General features: G+C 43.1%; 1 protein-coding gene across 3 annotated transcripts in view; it reads left to right on the top strand.

Moving 5' to 3' along the window:
* LOC135112815 (zinc-regulated GTPase metalloprotein activator 1-like) overlaps window positions 1-17,500 on the top strand; it is a 103,739-nt gene that overhangs the window by 78,811 nt on the left and 7,428 nt on the right. For all 3 annotated transcript variants that reach the window (XM_064027647.1, XM_064027646.1, XM_064027645.1), the window contains 5 exons: window positions 3,620-3,711; window positions 4,363-4,422; window positions 15,746-15,783; window positions 16,315-16,361; window positions 17,182-17,268. In XM_064027647.1, coding sequence (XP_063883717.1) covers window positions 3,620-3,711; window positions 4,363-4,422; window positions 15,746-15,783; window positions 16,315-16,361; window positions 17,182-17,268 — 324 coding nt within the window. The remainder of the gene's footprint in view (window positions 1-3,619; window positions 3,712-4,362; window positions 4,423-15,745; window positions 15,784-16,314; window positions 16,362-17,181; window positions 17,269-17,500) is intronic.

The raw sequence follows: 17,500 nt of genomic DNA, 5'->3' as shown, positions 1-17,500 counted from the left end.
GGGAACTGGCGCCGATGGTCCGCGACGACCTGGACGAGGAACTGCAGTTGTTCTTCGTCCTTCGTCAGGAGCCAGTTATATTCCTGAATCAGGGCGACGCCTCGTTCCGCGTGGTCATTGGTGACCGACAGGTTCCCCAGCGCTTTGCACGCCTTGCCGTACGCCTCATCCTTCTTCCAGTCTGCCGGTTCCAACGCCAGGAATCCCTTGTCGATGGACATCTTGGAGAAGAACGAGGACGTATTGGAGGTCACGAAGTCCTCAAGGCTGCAGCCGCTGATCGCTGAAGCGGGAATGGTCACTCGCTTCTGGGCTGTGTCGTTGCCGTCCTTCTCCTCAATCGCCGCTACCATCTTCTTCTTTGTTTCTGATGAAACCCGGTCGTCGAAGAACGCCAGGGCTACCAGCTCTTCCGAGAGGTACCAGAGGTGGCCGAGGAGCTTGTTTGTCGCGGCCTTGGAGACCTCCGCGTCCTCGTACCCGTCCAGTGCCTGAAGCAGCTGAAGATCGTTGAGCGGAGCCGCGACAGCAAGTGGGGCTTGCGTCCAGGCTTTGCTGTAGAGGCGGGCGGAGAACATGGCCACCCTCAACAGTCCGCGCTCCTCCTTCGGCGTCAGTTTGACCTGTTCCCTGAACAGCCACACCTTGAGCGAGTACAGCACCTTGCTCATCCACCGAGCGTGGTGCATGGGGCCAGGGGCACGGAAGCGGATTCCGCGGGGAGGTACGCCGCCGAGAAAGATGACGGTTAGTTCCAGAAGTTCCCGGTAGTCGTCCCGAAGGTCTGTCCGCTCTTTCAGGGCCTGAAGGAACCACTCGATGTCGACCTCTCCTGCTCCATCCTCGATCGGCTGGAACTCGCCTTGGTTGATGAAGGGCCACCTCTCCTGGAAACGCTTGAACAGCAGGACAGCAGGCCCTGTAGTTGGCCCCATCACCGACGTGAAGACCGCCTCGATCACGAGCTCGAGAATGTGATGCCGGCAGGCGAGGTAGAGGAGGTCGCTCTTCAGCTGCCGCTCAATCAGGGTACACGCCCCGGTGTGGCGACCCGTGTTGGCGGCGGTGGTGTCAAAGGACATCCCCACGACCCGGTCAGCGACGCTCCACTTCTCCAACGCCTCCACGACGGCCTTCGCTTCATTCGCCCCTCTTCCACTGGGAAGCTTCGCCACCTGCAGCAGCTGAACCTCCCCTCCCCCAGACACGAGGATGGGCAGGCGGTCGACGTGGGCGTTGCTGGTGAGATCCGGCATCAGCTTCCCGTCCCAGTGGACTACCAAGGGGCCTTCTACTCGCAGCTTCTCCTTGAGGGCGGAGGCCAGTTGCTCGCGGTGACGACGGCGCTGGCTTTGGATCGATGTCCTGTTGATGTTGTACTCAACTGTGTCGTGCCCCAGGGCACGCGCTGTCTCGGTGAGGACGAACACTGCGCCACGGTCGCTCACCTTGACGCGATCCAAAGAGGCCGCCACGTCCGGGGTGACGATGTTGAGGTTCGCTCGAGGCCGTTTGGGTGGGACTGGGGAGATACCAAGTGTGGGGCTTCCTTCGGCGCTGGTGCTAGAGGAGGTTGAGGACGAATCCTCCAACTGGACTCTTGCCGCGGACGTCGACGCCTCCTCCTCCGCGCGTCGCTTCCTCACCTCCTGTGTCGCTTGCCGCTGTGACGATCGCTGTTCTTGGGCAGCTAGTGCTGTGTCCACCCCTCCCATGCGTCCCCGGCGTCCTGGTTCACGTTGAGCGAGAAGAAAAGCTTTGTCCTCCTCGTTTGTCATTGTCTCTAAAGCGCCGGCCTTCGCGACGTCGAAGAGATTCGCCAGGCGCTCCTTGAACTCCTCCTCCCTCTTCACTTGTGTTCCTGTTGTCCGTGCCTTGTTCTTGCGTACAAGGGTGTACTCCTTGTACAAGGTCTGGATGTTCTTGACGACGGTGTCAATCCGCTGCATGGGAATTCTAGCCTTAGCCCACAGCGCCTCAACAATTTTCGAGACCTTCCGGGACGCGTCCACCACCGTCATCTTCTCTACGTCCAACTTGTAGGTCAGGAGGCCCAGAACTTCTCCAGAGGATGGAAGTTGGGCTCCAGATATCTCGTTTATGGGGGCACACAGATAACGTCGCTTAGAAGCCATCTTAGCCTGAAAATGAGAAAGGATTGACAACAGTTAGTAACGCACTCCAGAAACATGCAAACACGTTGAAAAAGTACTGCCAAGCACTAGACAAATCCTAGACAGAGGAAAAGGAGCACTAGACGAGAGTTGCCACACACAGTCCTTGGTCCATAGTCCACCAACGAGAGCATCTGAGAATAGAGCCGCGGCATTTGTCACCGACAAAGCCCCTGTATCGTTGAACGTGAAAATGATCTTATATAGTAAAACTTCAAGGTCGTTGAGCACCGGGTAAATATTATTCGATTTAAAAAAAAAATTACTCGCGTGGTTTTCTCATAGAGTGGAACAAGAATCCGGGTTTGGAGACTGGATTTTCAAACTTTCGAAAATAAGGGCCACCCTAATATATATATATATATTATATAGTATACACATACACTTATTCCTTACTGCAGTACCTTAGTTTAGGACGAGTGTAGTCTATGTACGAGTATAAATATCGAGCAAAACTTGCTTTGGCGTATGAGCACAACTTGGAAAGCGAGCAAAAAAGACCCGATTGTTCTCTTCCATGAGCCGTGTGCTTCGCCCTCTGTTGCAGCCCTTCCTCTTCTTGCGGCCTGTTTTGCTCTGTAAAGCTTATTAGGTTGTCCATTCCTTGCTTCTGCTGTTTCTTGCCCTGCTTCTTTTTCACTATTACACTGCTTCCGCAGTCTTTTTTTTTTTTTTTTTTTACCCTGTATTAAAAATCCTTTAATACATTTTATGATTTTGTTTGACGCAGCTTTATCTACATACAGCCTAGTTCTAGTACTGAGCTTATCCCTCCGTCCTCCTTCTAACCAAAGAGGTTGAATTCTAACCTCCTCTGCCATTCTTCCTCCCCAATGATGGCTGTTACTGTTCCCACACTATCGGGTGTTCAATGGTCTCTTTCACTCCCTCACAGGACCTAAGGTTCTGTTCCCCGTCCCCATCCGTGTGTCTCTAGCAGTGTCAGCGTCTCCGCACTCGTATATCATTTTCTGATTGTTTTCAGTGTTGTGACTTCACATTGTTCAATTATTGCCCTCATTATTTTTTTAAAGGATAATGCTAAGGAGATGATTACAGATGAGACGATTATCGAGAAGCATGAACGAGGCGTCCATGTATTTTTTTTTTTTCTAATGTGTATACATAACAGCGTTAAAAATGACTTTTTTTATGAATATTTCTTGGTCGACAGAACTGGTCAGACGAGCATATATATATATATATATATATATATATATATATATATATATATATATATATATATATATATATATATATATATATATATATATATATATATATATATATATATATATATATATATATATTCATCGATGAAAATTAAAATATCTTGTTTGTTTATATGTATATATTTCCTTGAATGTGTTTTATTATGTTTATTTTAATTTGTTTTCTTTGAATATATTTATTCTGATCTTTTTGTATTTCACCTTCTGTGACAGGGATAACGGTGTCAAGGCCATAGAAAACCTCATGAAGAAAAGAGGCAAGTTTGACTACATTCTCTTGGAAACTACGGGACTAGCAGACCCAGGTAATGTACGGAGAGAGAGAGAGAGAGAGAGAGAGAGAGAGAGAGAGAGAGAGAGAGAGAGAGAGAGAGAGAGAGAGAGAGAGAGAGAGAGAGCGTTTACGATTATGGAGTGATTTCAAAATACGTGACCATACTGGCCATACTAAGGTTACAAGTAACAGTTGCTAAGGTGTGAGAGGCTAACAAGTTAAATGAATACTTGTTAAAAATACGTATTGTTACATAAATATGTTAACCTCTTCTCGCTCTCACTCATTCACTTAGTTAATTCATTTACCTCTCTTTTCATTTTTTTTCTTTCGTGTTTCAGTTTTATTTCCACTTCTTTATTCTCATTTTTTTTCCTGTTCTTGTCAAACTATTCCTTCTCCTTTACATTTGAGCTCTTTTCACTACATCTCACCCTTACTTTAACCCTCATCCACATATATCCCTCTTATTGTGTTCCACTCCGTATATCTTATTTTCCAGATCCCGCATTCTTCATTCTTCCCTTTCTCGCCTTTTACTTGTCTTTCACATGTATTACAGAGGACGCTGCCAGCCTACGCGTAAAATCCTTTACCCTTTACTTCTGTGTTGCTGAAGCTGATGGTTTGTTGGTGTTAAGTGTGATAATGAAAAGGATTTTAAGTTGCTGTCTTTTGATAGGTCCCATTGCGTCGCTCTTCTGGGTGGACAAACAACTCGAGAGTGAAGTCTATCTTGATGGTGAGTACTTTTTTTTTTTTTTTCTTATCTCTCTCCAAGTAGAAGAAAAGTCAGATAACTCTTAGCATGCTTTCCATCTCTTGAACAGACAAATGAGCATTTTACTGTAACATTTTGCAAAGGTAACACATTTGAAATAATGAGTATGAAAAGAGCTGTGTTTAGTAGGCGATCCTTAACCCCGGTATTATCGCCGGATTTCCATAGATTTTCTAAAAAATTTCGTAGACATTTCCTTGACCGTATTTTTGTTTTTCTCATTTACTGTATAGCTATGATCTTTGGTTATGAAATAAGCTTGCTCTTTTATACTTAATTAAGTTAAGGTACATGGATATGATCTGAGATCGTTTCTAACTAGTGCCCATCTATCACCATTCAGCCCAGGGTTGGCATTAAAAAAAAAACCCTCCCCATCCCCCCCCAATTTTTTTTTTTCAACAAAATTTACTTCTATATCATATTCATAATTAAGGTCTATATATGCACATATACATAAAAAATGTAAAAGTAGTCCAGCCTGACCCTTGGCCAGTGTCCTTTCTACATAAAAAAAAAATAAATAAATAAATTCATTTCCTGTAAAGCACAAGTTAACACAGGCTTTGTCCAACCGGACCAACCTATATCAGAATGACCTAAACAAGTGTGTGTTCTTCATTAAAAGTGTCAAAATCTTTCAAGACCAAACTCCCCTTGTAAGCTCTGACACCTAGCCAAAAACATATCCAATAACTCTGCTTCTTCATCTTTCCTTTCTTTATTTCAACCTGATGGCACCACTGCCATCTCATCTATTTCTAAAGTCTAACTTTTCATTCAAACCTTTGCTTAAAAATCTACCTTGGAAGATTCAGGGCTTGTTCCTCCCTCTCCTTCATCCTCTGACTACTTCATGTTACCTATTAAAATCCTTCGCAATGATGTTATCCATGCCCTCGGTATCCTTAACTCTCAGAAAGCTAACGAATCTGACAGAGTCCCTGCCATTGTTCTCCGAAACTGTGCTTCTGTGCTTGCACCTTGCCTACTCAAAACCCTTCCAACTCAATCTATTAACATCTACCTTTCCTTATTGTTGGAAGTTTGCCAAAATTCAACCTGTTCCTAAAAGAGAAGACCATTTTAATCCCTCAAACTATTGTCCTATTTTAATTTCCTGCTTATCTAAACTTTTTTAATCTATCCTCAACAGGAAAACTCTTAAACATCTATCACTTCACAACCTCCTATCTGATCCCCAGTATGGGTTCCATTGAGGTTGCTCTATTCGTGATCTTCTGGTTTTTCTTACTGAGTCTTAGTCATCCTCTTTTAGGGATTTTCGTGAAACTTTTGCTTTTGGCTTAGGCATATCAAAAGCTTTTAATAGAGTCTAGCACAAAGCTTTGATTTCAAAATCACACTCCTATGGCTTCTATCTTTCTCTCTGTAACTTCATCTCAAGTTTCATTTCTGACCGTTCAGTTGCTGCTGTGGTAGATGGTCACTGTTCTTCTAAATCTATAAACAATGGTGTTCCTCAGGGCTCTGCTCTGTAGCCCACTCTCTTCCTATTACTCATTCATGATCTAAACCAAACTTCTCGTCCTATCCACTCCTACACTGATGATATGACCCTGCACTTTTCCACGTCTTTTTGTAGACATCCAACCCTTCAGGAAGTAAACAGTTCTCACAGGGAAGCCACAGAATGCCTGACTCCTGCTCTGTAAAATTTCTGACTGGGGCAGAGCAAACTTAGTATTGTTCAATGCCTCAAAAACTCAGTTCCTCCACCTATTAACTCAACACAACCTTCCAGACAACTATCCCCTCTTCTTCAATGACACTTAACTGTCCCTCTCTTCTACACTGAACATCCTCTGTCTGCCCTTTACTTATAATCAAAACTGGAAACTCCACATCTCATGTCTAGCTAAAACAGCTTCTATGAAGTTAGGCATTCTGAGTCGTCTCTGCCAGTTTTTCTCACCCCCTACGCCCCTCAGCTGGTAACTCTGTACAGGGGCCTTATCCATCCATGTATGGAGTATGCTTCACGTGTATGGGAGGGTTCCACTCTTTTAGAAAGGATGGAATCAAAAGCTTTTTGTCTTATAAACTCTTCTCCTCTAATTGACTGTCTTCAGCCTCTCTCTCATCACCACATTGTTGGATCTCTTGCTATCTTCTACTGTTATTTTCATCCCAACTGCTCTTCTGATGTTAACTATATGCCTCCCCTCCTCCCACAGCCTCGCTGCACAAGACTTTCTTCTTTCTCTCACCCCTATTCTGTCCACTTCTCTATTGCAAGAGTTGACCAGTATTCTCAGTCATTCATTCCCTTCTCTGGTAAAATCTGGAACTCACTTCCTGCTTCTGTATTTCCTTCTTTCTATGACTTGAACTCTTTTAGGAGGGAGGTTTCAACACAAATCCTGTAATGAACCTTTTTTTTTTATTAAATTTTTGTTGTACTTGGCTGGTGCCTCTCCTACATGAAAAAACATTTCAAACCTTTTGTTTCACTCTAGATTACTTTTTAATTGCTTATTTGAACTGATTTATATATAAATATGATAAATAAAGAAAACAAAACAAAAAACAATAAAACAAATAAAATGGTTGGATTTTTTATTTTTTTTATTTTATTTTATTTATTTATTAATTAATTAATTTATTTATTTATTTATTTATTTATTAATTTATTTATTTATTTATCAATTTTATTTATTTATTTTATTTTTATTTTATTTTTTTTTTCACCCCTGATTCAGCCTTACCTTGTTGTGCTGAGTCTGTGCCTTGAAATGGCCACGTTTTTAATGGACGTCTGCATGGTGGCATGATCGAATGTCACAAGATTCAGACAGGGATCCATATTTAGAATGGCATTCCATTACAGATAACAAATGCACTAAATAACATACTTTAACATTTGAAAGCCTCAGAACTCCTCCTGGAGATTGCAACGAAAATTAGGATCTTTGTACTATTTCATTGTCTTTTAGAATTGTCTTTGCACCGTAGGAGGTGTAAAAATCAGCTAGTAAGGACACAACCATTTAACACTACTGGGCTCACTGAGGTAAGCTGTGTTGCAGCACACACTGACAAACTTAAAATTTATTTCATTCCACACAATACATACTTTTTTTTTTATTTCGTGCATGAAGTATTGATTTGCAATGAAATTATTAATTCATGAAACTCATGAATTACATACAACTTTCCATACTTATCTTGAACTTGTCTTTATCTACTGCCGTGTAACATATTAACCGTAAGATTTGTCTTCATGGTTTAACCCTGTCCGTTCAGTATATTCTCACATTCCACACAGTTTACAGATTACCTCACCTTCACTGTACTCTTACCACATCACATAGCTTTCTTCACATTCATTGGTATACCTATTCTAGAGGCTAGGGTGCACAGAAGTCATAGCCTAAAGGAAACCATACTTACAAGAAGTTCGCTCCTATTATCTTTATACTCGTGAATTTCCACTCAGTCTTTTTAGCGTTCATTTTCTCTTCTCGCAACCTTTCAACCACCACGTACCAAAAATTTACCATTGCCTTCCGACCGTCGAATGACACTGCCAGACTAAAAAAAAAAAAAAAAAAAAAGCATGTTACGCGCAACTATAGTAGATTATTGTCGCGTGAGACCTTAGTGAATAGTGACTACGGTACCGATACATGTCATTGTTATTTATGTGAATGCAGTGTGAGATTAAAACGGTGGGTTTCCTGATTGATTAGATTGTTAGACAAGGATAATGGATTTTTTCAACTATTTCTTTATTCTAATCTAATGTGACTGATCTTTGTCGATGTTCACTCAAATTTTCTACACAAAGTTGGGTTTCTCTAGTTCTCGAGATTTTTGCATTCCCTTATTCTTTTTTCTTTCTTTATTTAGAATCCAAGTTTCCTTAAGATAAGAAATTTTCCCTGAACGTGGAAACATTCTGCCTGATGCAAGTCAAGCACTAACAAATGGGAAACGCGAGCTACGTAAGATGATTCTGGCACAGGGTTTCTGGCTTGATTCAGAGAGTCGCTGGGCAACGTAAAAGATCGTTATTTGACACAGATGAATGGTGGATGGCACATACGGCCGCTGGGGGCACACAAATAATCGCTGAGTAATAAAGATTAACTGGATGACACAAAAGGCCACCGAATGAGACCAAGAGTTGCAAGGTGAGACAGTGAACCATTGGGTAACACAAAGGTGCACTGGGCGATACAAGAGATCGCTGGGTGATATAAAGGATCTCTGGATGACACAAAAGGCTGCTGGATAACACTAACGGATGCTTGATGACTCAGAGGATCGCCAGATGACACAAAGGATTACTGGATGACAGCCACTGGGTGGCAAATTTTTTGCTAGGTGATGTAAAAAAACTGCTGAATGAGATAAATAACTGATGGGTGATACAAAGAATCATCTGACGAGACAAAGAATCCCTGGGTAACACAAAGGATTGTTGGGTGACTCAAAAGACCGGCGGTGACAGAGGATCGCTGGGTGACAGAGGATTACTGGGTGACAGGATCGCTAGGTGACAGGATCGCTGAATGACAGGATCGCTAGGTGATAGAGGATCGCTGGGTGACAGAGGATTACTGGCTGACAGAGGATCGCTGGGTGACAGAGGATTACTAGGTGACAGGATTACTGGGTGACAGAGGATCGCTGAGTGACAGAGGATTACTGGGTGACAGGATTACTGGGTGACAGGATTACTGGGTGACAGAGGATTACTGGGTGACAGAGGATTACTGAGTGACAGAGGATTACTGGGTGACAGGATTACTGGGTGACAGAGGATCGCTGGGTGACAGAGGATTACTGGATGACAGGATTACTGGGTGACAGGATTACTGGGTGACAGAGGATCGCTGGGTGACAGAGGATCGCTAAATGACAGGATTGCTGGGTGACAGAGGATCGCTGGGTGACAGAGGATCGCTGGGTGACAGAGGATTACTGGGTGACAGAGGATTACTGGGTGACAGAGGATTACTGGATGACAGAGGATCGCTGGGTGACAGGATCGCTGGGTGACAGAGGATTACTGGGTGACAGAGGATTACTGGGTGACAGAGGATCGCTGGGTGACAGGATCGCTGGGTGACAGAGGATTACTGGGTGACAGAGGATTACTGGGTGACAGAGGATCGCTGGGTGACAGAGGATTACTGGGTGACAGGATTACTAGGTGACAGAGGATTACTAGGTGACAGGATCGCTGGGTGACAGGATCGCTGGGTGACAGAGGATTACTGGGTGACAGAGGATCGCTGGGTGACAGAGGATCGCTGGGTGACAGAGGATCGCTGGGTGACAGAGGATTACTGGGTGACAGAGGATCGCTGGGTGACAGAGGATCGCTGGGTGACAGAGGATCGCTGGGTGACAGAGGATTACTGGGTGACAGAGGATTATTGGGTGACAGAGGATCGCTGGGTGACAGAGGATCGCTGGGTGACAGAGGATTACTGGGTGACAGAGGATTACTGGGTGACAGAGAATTACTGGGTGACAGAGGATTACAAGGTGACAGGATCGCTGGGTGACAGAGGATCGCTGGGTGACAGAGGATCGCTGGGTGACAGAGGATTACTGGGTGACAGAGGATTACTGGGTGACAGGATTACTAGGTGACAGAGGATTACTAGGTGACAGGATCGCTGGGTGACAGGATCGCTGGGTGACAGAGGATTACTGGGTGACAGAGGATCGCTGGGTGACAGAGGATCGCTAGGTGACAGGATTACTGGGTGACAGAGGATCGCTTGGTGACAGAGGATTACTGGGTGACAGAGGATTGCTGGGTGACAGAGGATCGCTGGGTGACAGAGGATTACTGGGTGACAGAGGATCGCTGAGTGACAGAAGATTTCTGGGTGACAGAGGATCGTTGGGTGACAGAGGATCGCTGGGTGACAGAGGATCGCTGAGTGACAGAAGATTACTGGGTGACAGGATCGCTTGGTGACAGGATCACTGGATGACAGAGGATCGCTGGGTGACAGAGGATCGCTGGGTGACAGGATCGCTGGGTGACAGGCTCACTGATTCACAATAAGATTTGCTGGAGACGCAACGAACTTGATGACAAAAAGTGCTGCTGGTTGATAAGAAATGATCGATAGATAGATCTCAGGTTGGCTCAGTGGACTGCTGCATGACACAACTGTGACACAGAGCGTCTGGGTGACACAGAAACTGCTGGATGACACAAAGGGCCGCTGAATAACACAAAGGATAGTTGAATGATACAAGGAAACGCTGGATATCATAAAATAAAGACTAGGAAGCACAAAAGACCACTGGGTGACTCAAAAGATGGCCACACTGAGTGCCATAAAGGCTTGCCGGGTGACACAAAGGATCGCTGGGTAACACAAGGTACCGTCGGATGTTAAAATTCATCGCTGGGTGACGCAAAGGACTATTAAATGATGCAGCGGATTGCTGGAGGATGCAAAGGACCGCTGGATGACACGAAGATCCAGATAACATAATTAACGGTCGTATGAATGAATCGCTGGGTGACACAAAGAAGTCACTGGGTGATACAAAAGATAGCTAGGGGACAGAGAGGATCGCTGAAAGATATCATGGCCGATTAAGTGACTCAAAGGGTCGCTGGATGACTCAAAGGACCGCTGGGTGACACGAACTGTTGAGTGACATAAGAACTACTGGGTCACACAAAGGATCGCTGTGTGACACAAGAACTGCTGGGTCACACAAAGGACCGATGGGTGACACAAAGAACGGATGGGTGACGCCAAAAAACCGCTGGGTGACACAAAGGACCGCTGGGTGACACAAGAACTGCTGGGTAACACAAAGGGTCGGTGGGTGACACAAGAACTGCTGGGTGATGCAAAGGGTCGATGGGTGACAAGAACTGCTGGGTGACGCAAAGGGTCGATGGGTGACACAAGAATTGCTGCGTGACACAAAGGACCGCTGGGTGACACAAAGGACCGCTGGGTGACACAAGAACTGCTGGTTGACACAGAGGGGTGCTGGGTAACGCTAAGTATCTCAGGTGGGTGACAAAGGACTGCGTAATGAAGTGCCTCTTGAAGACGCACAGGATTGCTGGACGATAGAAGGAATTTGGTTTAACAAAATGCCACGGGATAAAGGTATATTGCTTGTGGCACTGGGTGATATTAAAGGATTGCTGAACGACGTAAAGGAACGCAGTATGTTGCCATGTGACACTTAAGGGCAGCTTGGTGATCCAAAGGTTTACTGAGTTGAGAAAGAAACAGCTGGATGACACAAAGGATTATTGAATGACGTAAGGAAACGCTGGATGATACAAAGTCAACTACATAATTGACACAAAAGATCGCTGGGTGATACAAAAGACCGATCATTGACACTAAGGGTCCTGAGGTTCGATGGACGCCATCAGGAGAGTCACAGGTAACACACAGGCGCGCCACGTGTGAGCGATCGTCTTGTTATAGGTGGTAATGGATGTCGTAGGTTCCCCGTCCTCCCGTCGCCCACCGTCTCCAAGGTGACAGACCCTTAATTAGCCCACCTCGCTAACTAATAACTTTTCTGCACTTTTCTCCCACTTGACAAATTGTTCCGTATGTGTGTGTGGGGGGGGGGGCGGTTTGATGTAATGTCTCTGTTGAATCTTTTTTGTGAGGATGTCGTGCTGGTATACGAATATATAGATTATATTTTCAGTATTAGCGCACGATTGTACGCACCTGAGCTTTTTTTTTTTTTTTTTTTGCTATTCTTGTTTTTGTTTTTCGTTCATATTATTATTGTTCTCATAATGATGATATTGATGATTATAATAGTAATAATAATAATAATAATAATAATAATAATAATAATGATAATAATGCTGCTGCTGCTGCTGCTGCTGTTGCTGCTGCTGCTGCTGCTGCTGCTGCTGCTGCTGCTGCTGCTGCTGCTGCTGCTGCTGCTACTACTACTACTACTACTACTACTACTACTACTACTACTACTACTACTACTAGTAGTAGTAGTAGTAGTAGTAGTAGTAATAGTAGTGCTGCTGCTGCTGCTGTTGCTCTACTACTACTACTACTACTACTACTACTACTACTACTACTACTACTACTACTACTACTACTACTACTACTACTACTCATAACTAACTTAAATACTACACGTACAGTAAACCAGAAACTTCTCTTGCTGCACCAACTTTTTTTTTTTTCAGGAAGGGAAGTTATTAGGGAAACTCATTCATGTAAAAAAAATAATAATTATGAAAAAAAAAAGAAAAAAAAGTTAAATAGTTTAACATGCTATACAACTCGAACTGTTTGATGAAAATAAGTAAATAAATAAAAGAATAAAAGCCAAGCCCATAGAAAGAGAAAGTGCGTCATCAGCCTGCACGTGCGATTTGAATATTGTTGTTCAATATTTACCATCGTGGTAAATATTGAACTCAGATGTGAGACCAAAATGAGTGATGAATACCCCACTCTATTTATCTATGCCTTTTATTTATTCATTATGATCATTTAGTCAACAGTGAAAAAGAACCATTGCTGTGGAAAGCACAAGACTTGCATGACAAGGCAGAGTGTAATAGCTGAATGTCATCTAGTGTGTTTTCTTTCATTCAGTTTCGACAGAGAAATGAATGTGAAAAAACAGAATATGTAGGAGCCTCGTTCAGCATGCGTCACGCAGTCAGCGGTGGCATCACCAAGGGTTTCTGCAAAGCCAAGAAACGTTCATTCATTCTTTTATCCCGCTTCCCCCTCCTTCCCCTCGTCTTCCTCCTTTTCCTCCTCCTTTTCTTCTTCTTTTCCCGTCCTCCTCCTCCTCCTCCTCGTCCTCCTCCTCCTCCTCCACACACACACACACACACACACACACACACACACACACACACACACACACACACACACACACACACACACACACACACACACACACACACACACACACACACACCAGCATATTTATCGCCCAATTAGAATAGTGTCGCCGAGCAGAAAAACAGATTAGGGTCGGACTCGTCTCCAGCCGCCCGTCCAAATCGTCAATTCAGAAAGGTTTAGGGAAAGAAATGTCCCATCTAGCCCGACTGTGCCGTCCGCCGTGCCAAGTGTTATACATCTTTCACGACCTCGCGTCCCAGCTCGCCTCAAATATCGCGGAAAGAAGCGGAGGGGACCCTTTGAACCTTCGCCCTGTGAGGAAAAAGGAAGAAAAAGGTGGAGAATTCACCCCAATCTAGTGCCAGGCGTCTCCAATAATCTGTCCGCCCGTGTATTGGGGTGGAACAACCCTCTTAATTTGAAAATCCCGCCATTCATTTGAATTTCGCGCCCTTCCTCGTAATTTGATTTGAATTTTGCCGCACTCAAGATCCGCTGTGTTGACGAGCGAGATGCCAGTTTTCAGCGAAACGTACTGAGTGAAAATCGATGTTGTATTATTGGTGAGTGTAAGGCCGCAGGTGGTATTATGTATTGATAATTACAGGATCTGAGGAGAATGTCGCGTGGTACAGTGAAAACTCCCCGCCTGATGACTTGGCTAGTGAGAAGAAAATAAAGGCATCGAACCCAGCCACAGCTGCTGTCTCCTCCCTCCCTTGTCTCTTGCGGGCGGAGGAGCTGCTAGGGGGTGTCGTAGGTGCCGTAGGAGTATGTTGGTGGGGGAGGGGAGAGGGATGGTCTGTGGATGAATTCGGGCGTTATTGTGGCGAGAAAATGTGACACTTTTTAATTATGCCCTCAGGCTAGAGAATTAACTAGGCATTAAACGATCCTCTTATTAAATACGACGCAACCCCGTTGTATGGAATCGCGGCGCAGGGACCACAGGCTGAAGGCACTTGTGGTTGAACTGATATGAGGGCCTTGTTAAGTGAGCTTATTGGGTTATTTGGCGAGCTATCGATTCTCTTGAAGGGTGAGCGTAGTGGGATGAGACAGTCACGATAGAGGGGCGGGCGGCAGGTTCTTTGGACGGCTTCAGCCAATATTGGCAAAGGAGAGCGAGGTGGTGGGAAATTAACGCCGGTAAAAGACGACACCGCGTGATTGTCTGGCGGCGACAAATTGCTCTTCTCCAAGTGGCCCAACCTACCTTTCCTTCCCAGCGACGTTCTCACATCTGATGCATAATTAAATCTTATTTGTCTGGGTGTCATTTGCGGTGGAAGTATGGAATGTTGAAGATGAGTTTAGTGGAATTTCTGCCCTCATGTTGTCACCAAGGCCTGGTAGTAAGTACATTGGCTGGAGTGTTTAGCTGCTTCTTAGGGCGAGTGGATGTCATGTTTTGGGCAGTGTTGCCGTGACTTACACATTGGCAGGCAGGCTCATTCGCGTGTTGCAAACGAATGTCTTCGTGCAAGCGGAAGAGGCTCTCGATACGAGTTCTTCGCTTTAGCGTCAAAACAAGGGCAATAAAACTTCATCAAAGTTTAAGATGCCACGTTTTCCGCTTTGATTGATTCTGAAGGACGGCCGATGGGATGAAGGATGTGGAAGAAGGCCTTGAGCAGCCAACTTTACACTTACAACGTGAAATTCCTTCCATCACGTTCGGTTCGAGTCACCGCTATCTTCATAAGTTATTCATACTCGTAAGGCATGACGGGTGAATATTACTTCGGTAACGTTTCATAGTTTAGGATGGAGAACGTGTACGTGGTGCTTTGGGAAGGCGGCGCATCTCTTTAGTAGTACGGATAAAACTGGACCAAAGTGAATTGTGGCCCGCAGTGCTCATTCTTTTATTGTTCGGTTTCTTTATAAGTCCGAGCCTGTAGAATTCATGACCTCATTATTTCACATTTTACATAAAAAGAAAAAAATATTATATATATATATATATATATATATATATATATATATATATATATATATATATATATATATATATATATATATATATATATATATATATATATATGTGTGTGTGTGTGTGTGTGTGTGTGTGATGATATTCTTTCACCCTGATGGTAGGCATTGTTAATTTCAACAAATGAACAAGATTGTTTTCCCATGAACTTATCCTAGTTCATATGTAAGTGGATCAAGGTAGGAAGTTTATTATGATATAGATAATAGTTCCAAGATGTTTTGCGTAATAAATTCATGCGATATTACTTGAAAAATGCTTGTATAATTAAGACCTGTCTTGTGCCAGAAAAATTTCCTTCACCTATCCCCTGGCGTACATGTATTTTATACCTCATAATGAGAATCTATTCCCTCTCGTGTAAATCTCCAAAGGATGGTGTGCCACTAAGGACTAATTTATTCCCTCATTGCAGGTATCATCACCGTGCTGGACGCCAAGTACGCCGAAAAGGTAAGTGTAGTAGCTACCCTGCTTGTGGCGTCAGTGGTGGCTTCACCCTGCCCAATATATATATATACATATATATATATATATATATATATATATATATATATATATATATATATATATATATATATATATATATATATATATATATATATATATATATATATATAGTGTGTGTGTGTGTGTGTGTGTGTGTGTGTGTGTGTGTGTGTGTGTGTGTGTGTAAAAGCTACTTTAGCTAATGGTCATAGAATGATTAAAAAAAAAAAAAAAAACGCTCGAGGTGCCAACCCCCCAGAGTAGTAAAAAAAAAATCTCCAAAAATCATGAGGAAAAGTGGTTAATGGATTGACTAGTGCTGCATTAATTTTGTAAAACTTGTTACTATAAGACACATGACAATCACATAAAGTAAGACATCATTTCTTTTTTATTTTATTTTTTGTACTTATATCATCACAATATTTTAAGTACACATTTACTTGCAGAGCAAGTTTTCTTACAAAATTTACTCATAAATTCTCAACGTTTCAGAATATCACCGAAAAAAAACCAGAAGGAGTGGTTAACGAGGCTGTGAGGTGAGTGTGCTGGAACCCTTCTCCAATTAATGTTTGTTAGATTCCCATTGACTGAATGACTGGATATCCTGTGTCTGGCTGAAGACTTCCTATACTTTACACTTATTTATTTGAGATGTTTTGAGTGTTAGTGTATATGTGTATATAGTACTTGTGGATATATAGTACGTGTTATGTATCCACACATCATAACATCATTGTTGCATATAACTCAGTGATATGATACAATACAATAATGTTATAACATACACTTGTTGCGAACCCGCATGTTATAGTGTTGTGTAGACATGGTGCAACAGTCTGTTCTCCACTTCACATAGGTCAGTATTCAGTTTCTTTGTGACTGCAACAATGCAGTTACTGACAGCTGTGTACATTTGTATTTATTATGCAAATAGAGAGGTGTACAGTAGGATCAAATATGTTGGCTGACTTGAAACACCATTATGTGAGGAACATGTAAAAAATCTTTACTTACATTCATCCATCTGATTTTAAATATTCTGCTGTAAACTCAGCTACCCACAGAAGGACAAAGTGCATCTGAACATCCACGCTCCTAATCCATACAAGGGTGTGTGAGTTGTGTATCTTTGATGGAACAGCAAAAGACCAATAAAAGTAGGATCGAGCCTGTTGCATATCTTTATATTATGCAACAGTGCAACACTTCCCCATCTACTTTGATATGCAGTGATGATACAATACATGGATAAACAACTGTGTACATTCCTCAAAATGTACATAAATGCACACCATGTATTGTCACGACTCCTTTCACTTATTGCTTGAGATAGGTAATCCACTTGTCATTTTTTAGGCAGGTGGCTCTGGCAGACCTATTGATCCTGAACAAGACAGATCTTGTGGACCAGCAGCAGCTGCAGCAGGTGTCACAGTTAGTCAGGTGAGGAAGAAACTTATCAGAAATGGAAAAAAAAATTGTATATGTATAACAAAGTCAATTTTTTCTTAATTGGATTTTTAATCAGTTGTGTGATTTTTTTACAACTTTATCATTCACAGAATTCCCTCTAGAAATTAGAAAATTAAGGTTAAATAAATATTTTTCAATTACATATTTTTATGAATTCTTTAAAGTTTTCTTTTTATCTGGGAATTAAGTAGTTAATTATGTA

This window comes from Scylla paramamosain, chromosome 24 (assembly GCF_035594125.1).
Source record: "Scylla paramamosain isolate STU-SP2022 chromosome 24, ASM3559412v1, whole genome shotgun sequence".
NCBI classification, from domain to species: domain Eukaryota; kingdom Metazoa; phylum Arthropoda; class Malacostraca; order Decapoda; family Portunidae; genus Scylla; species Scylla paramamosain.
Note: the sequence above shows the minus strand (reverse complement) of the source record. Positions and strands in the feature narration are given on the sequence as shown.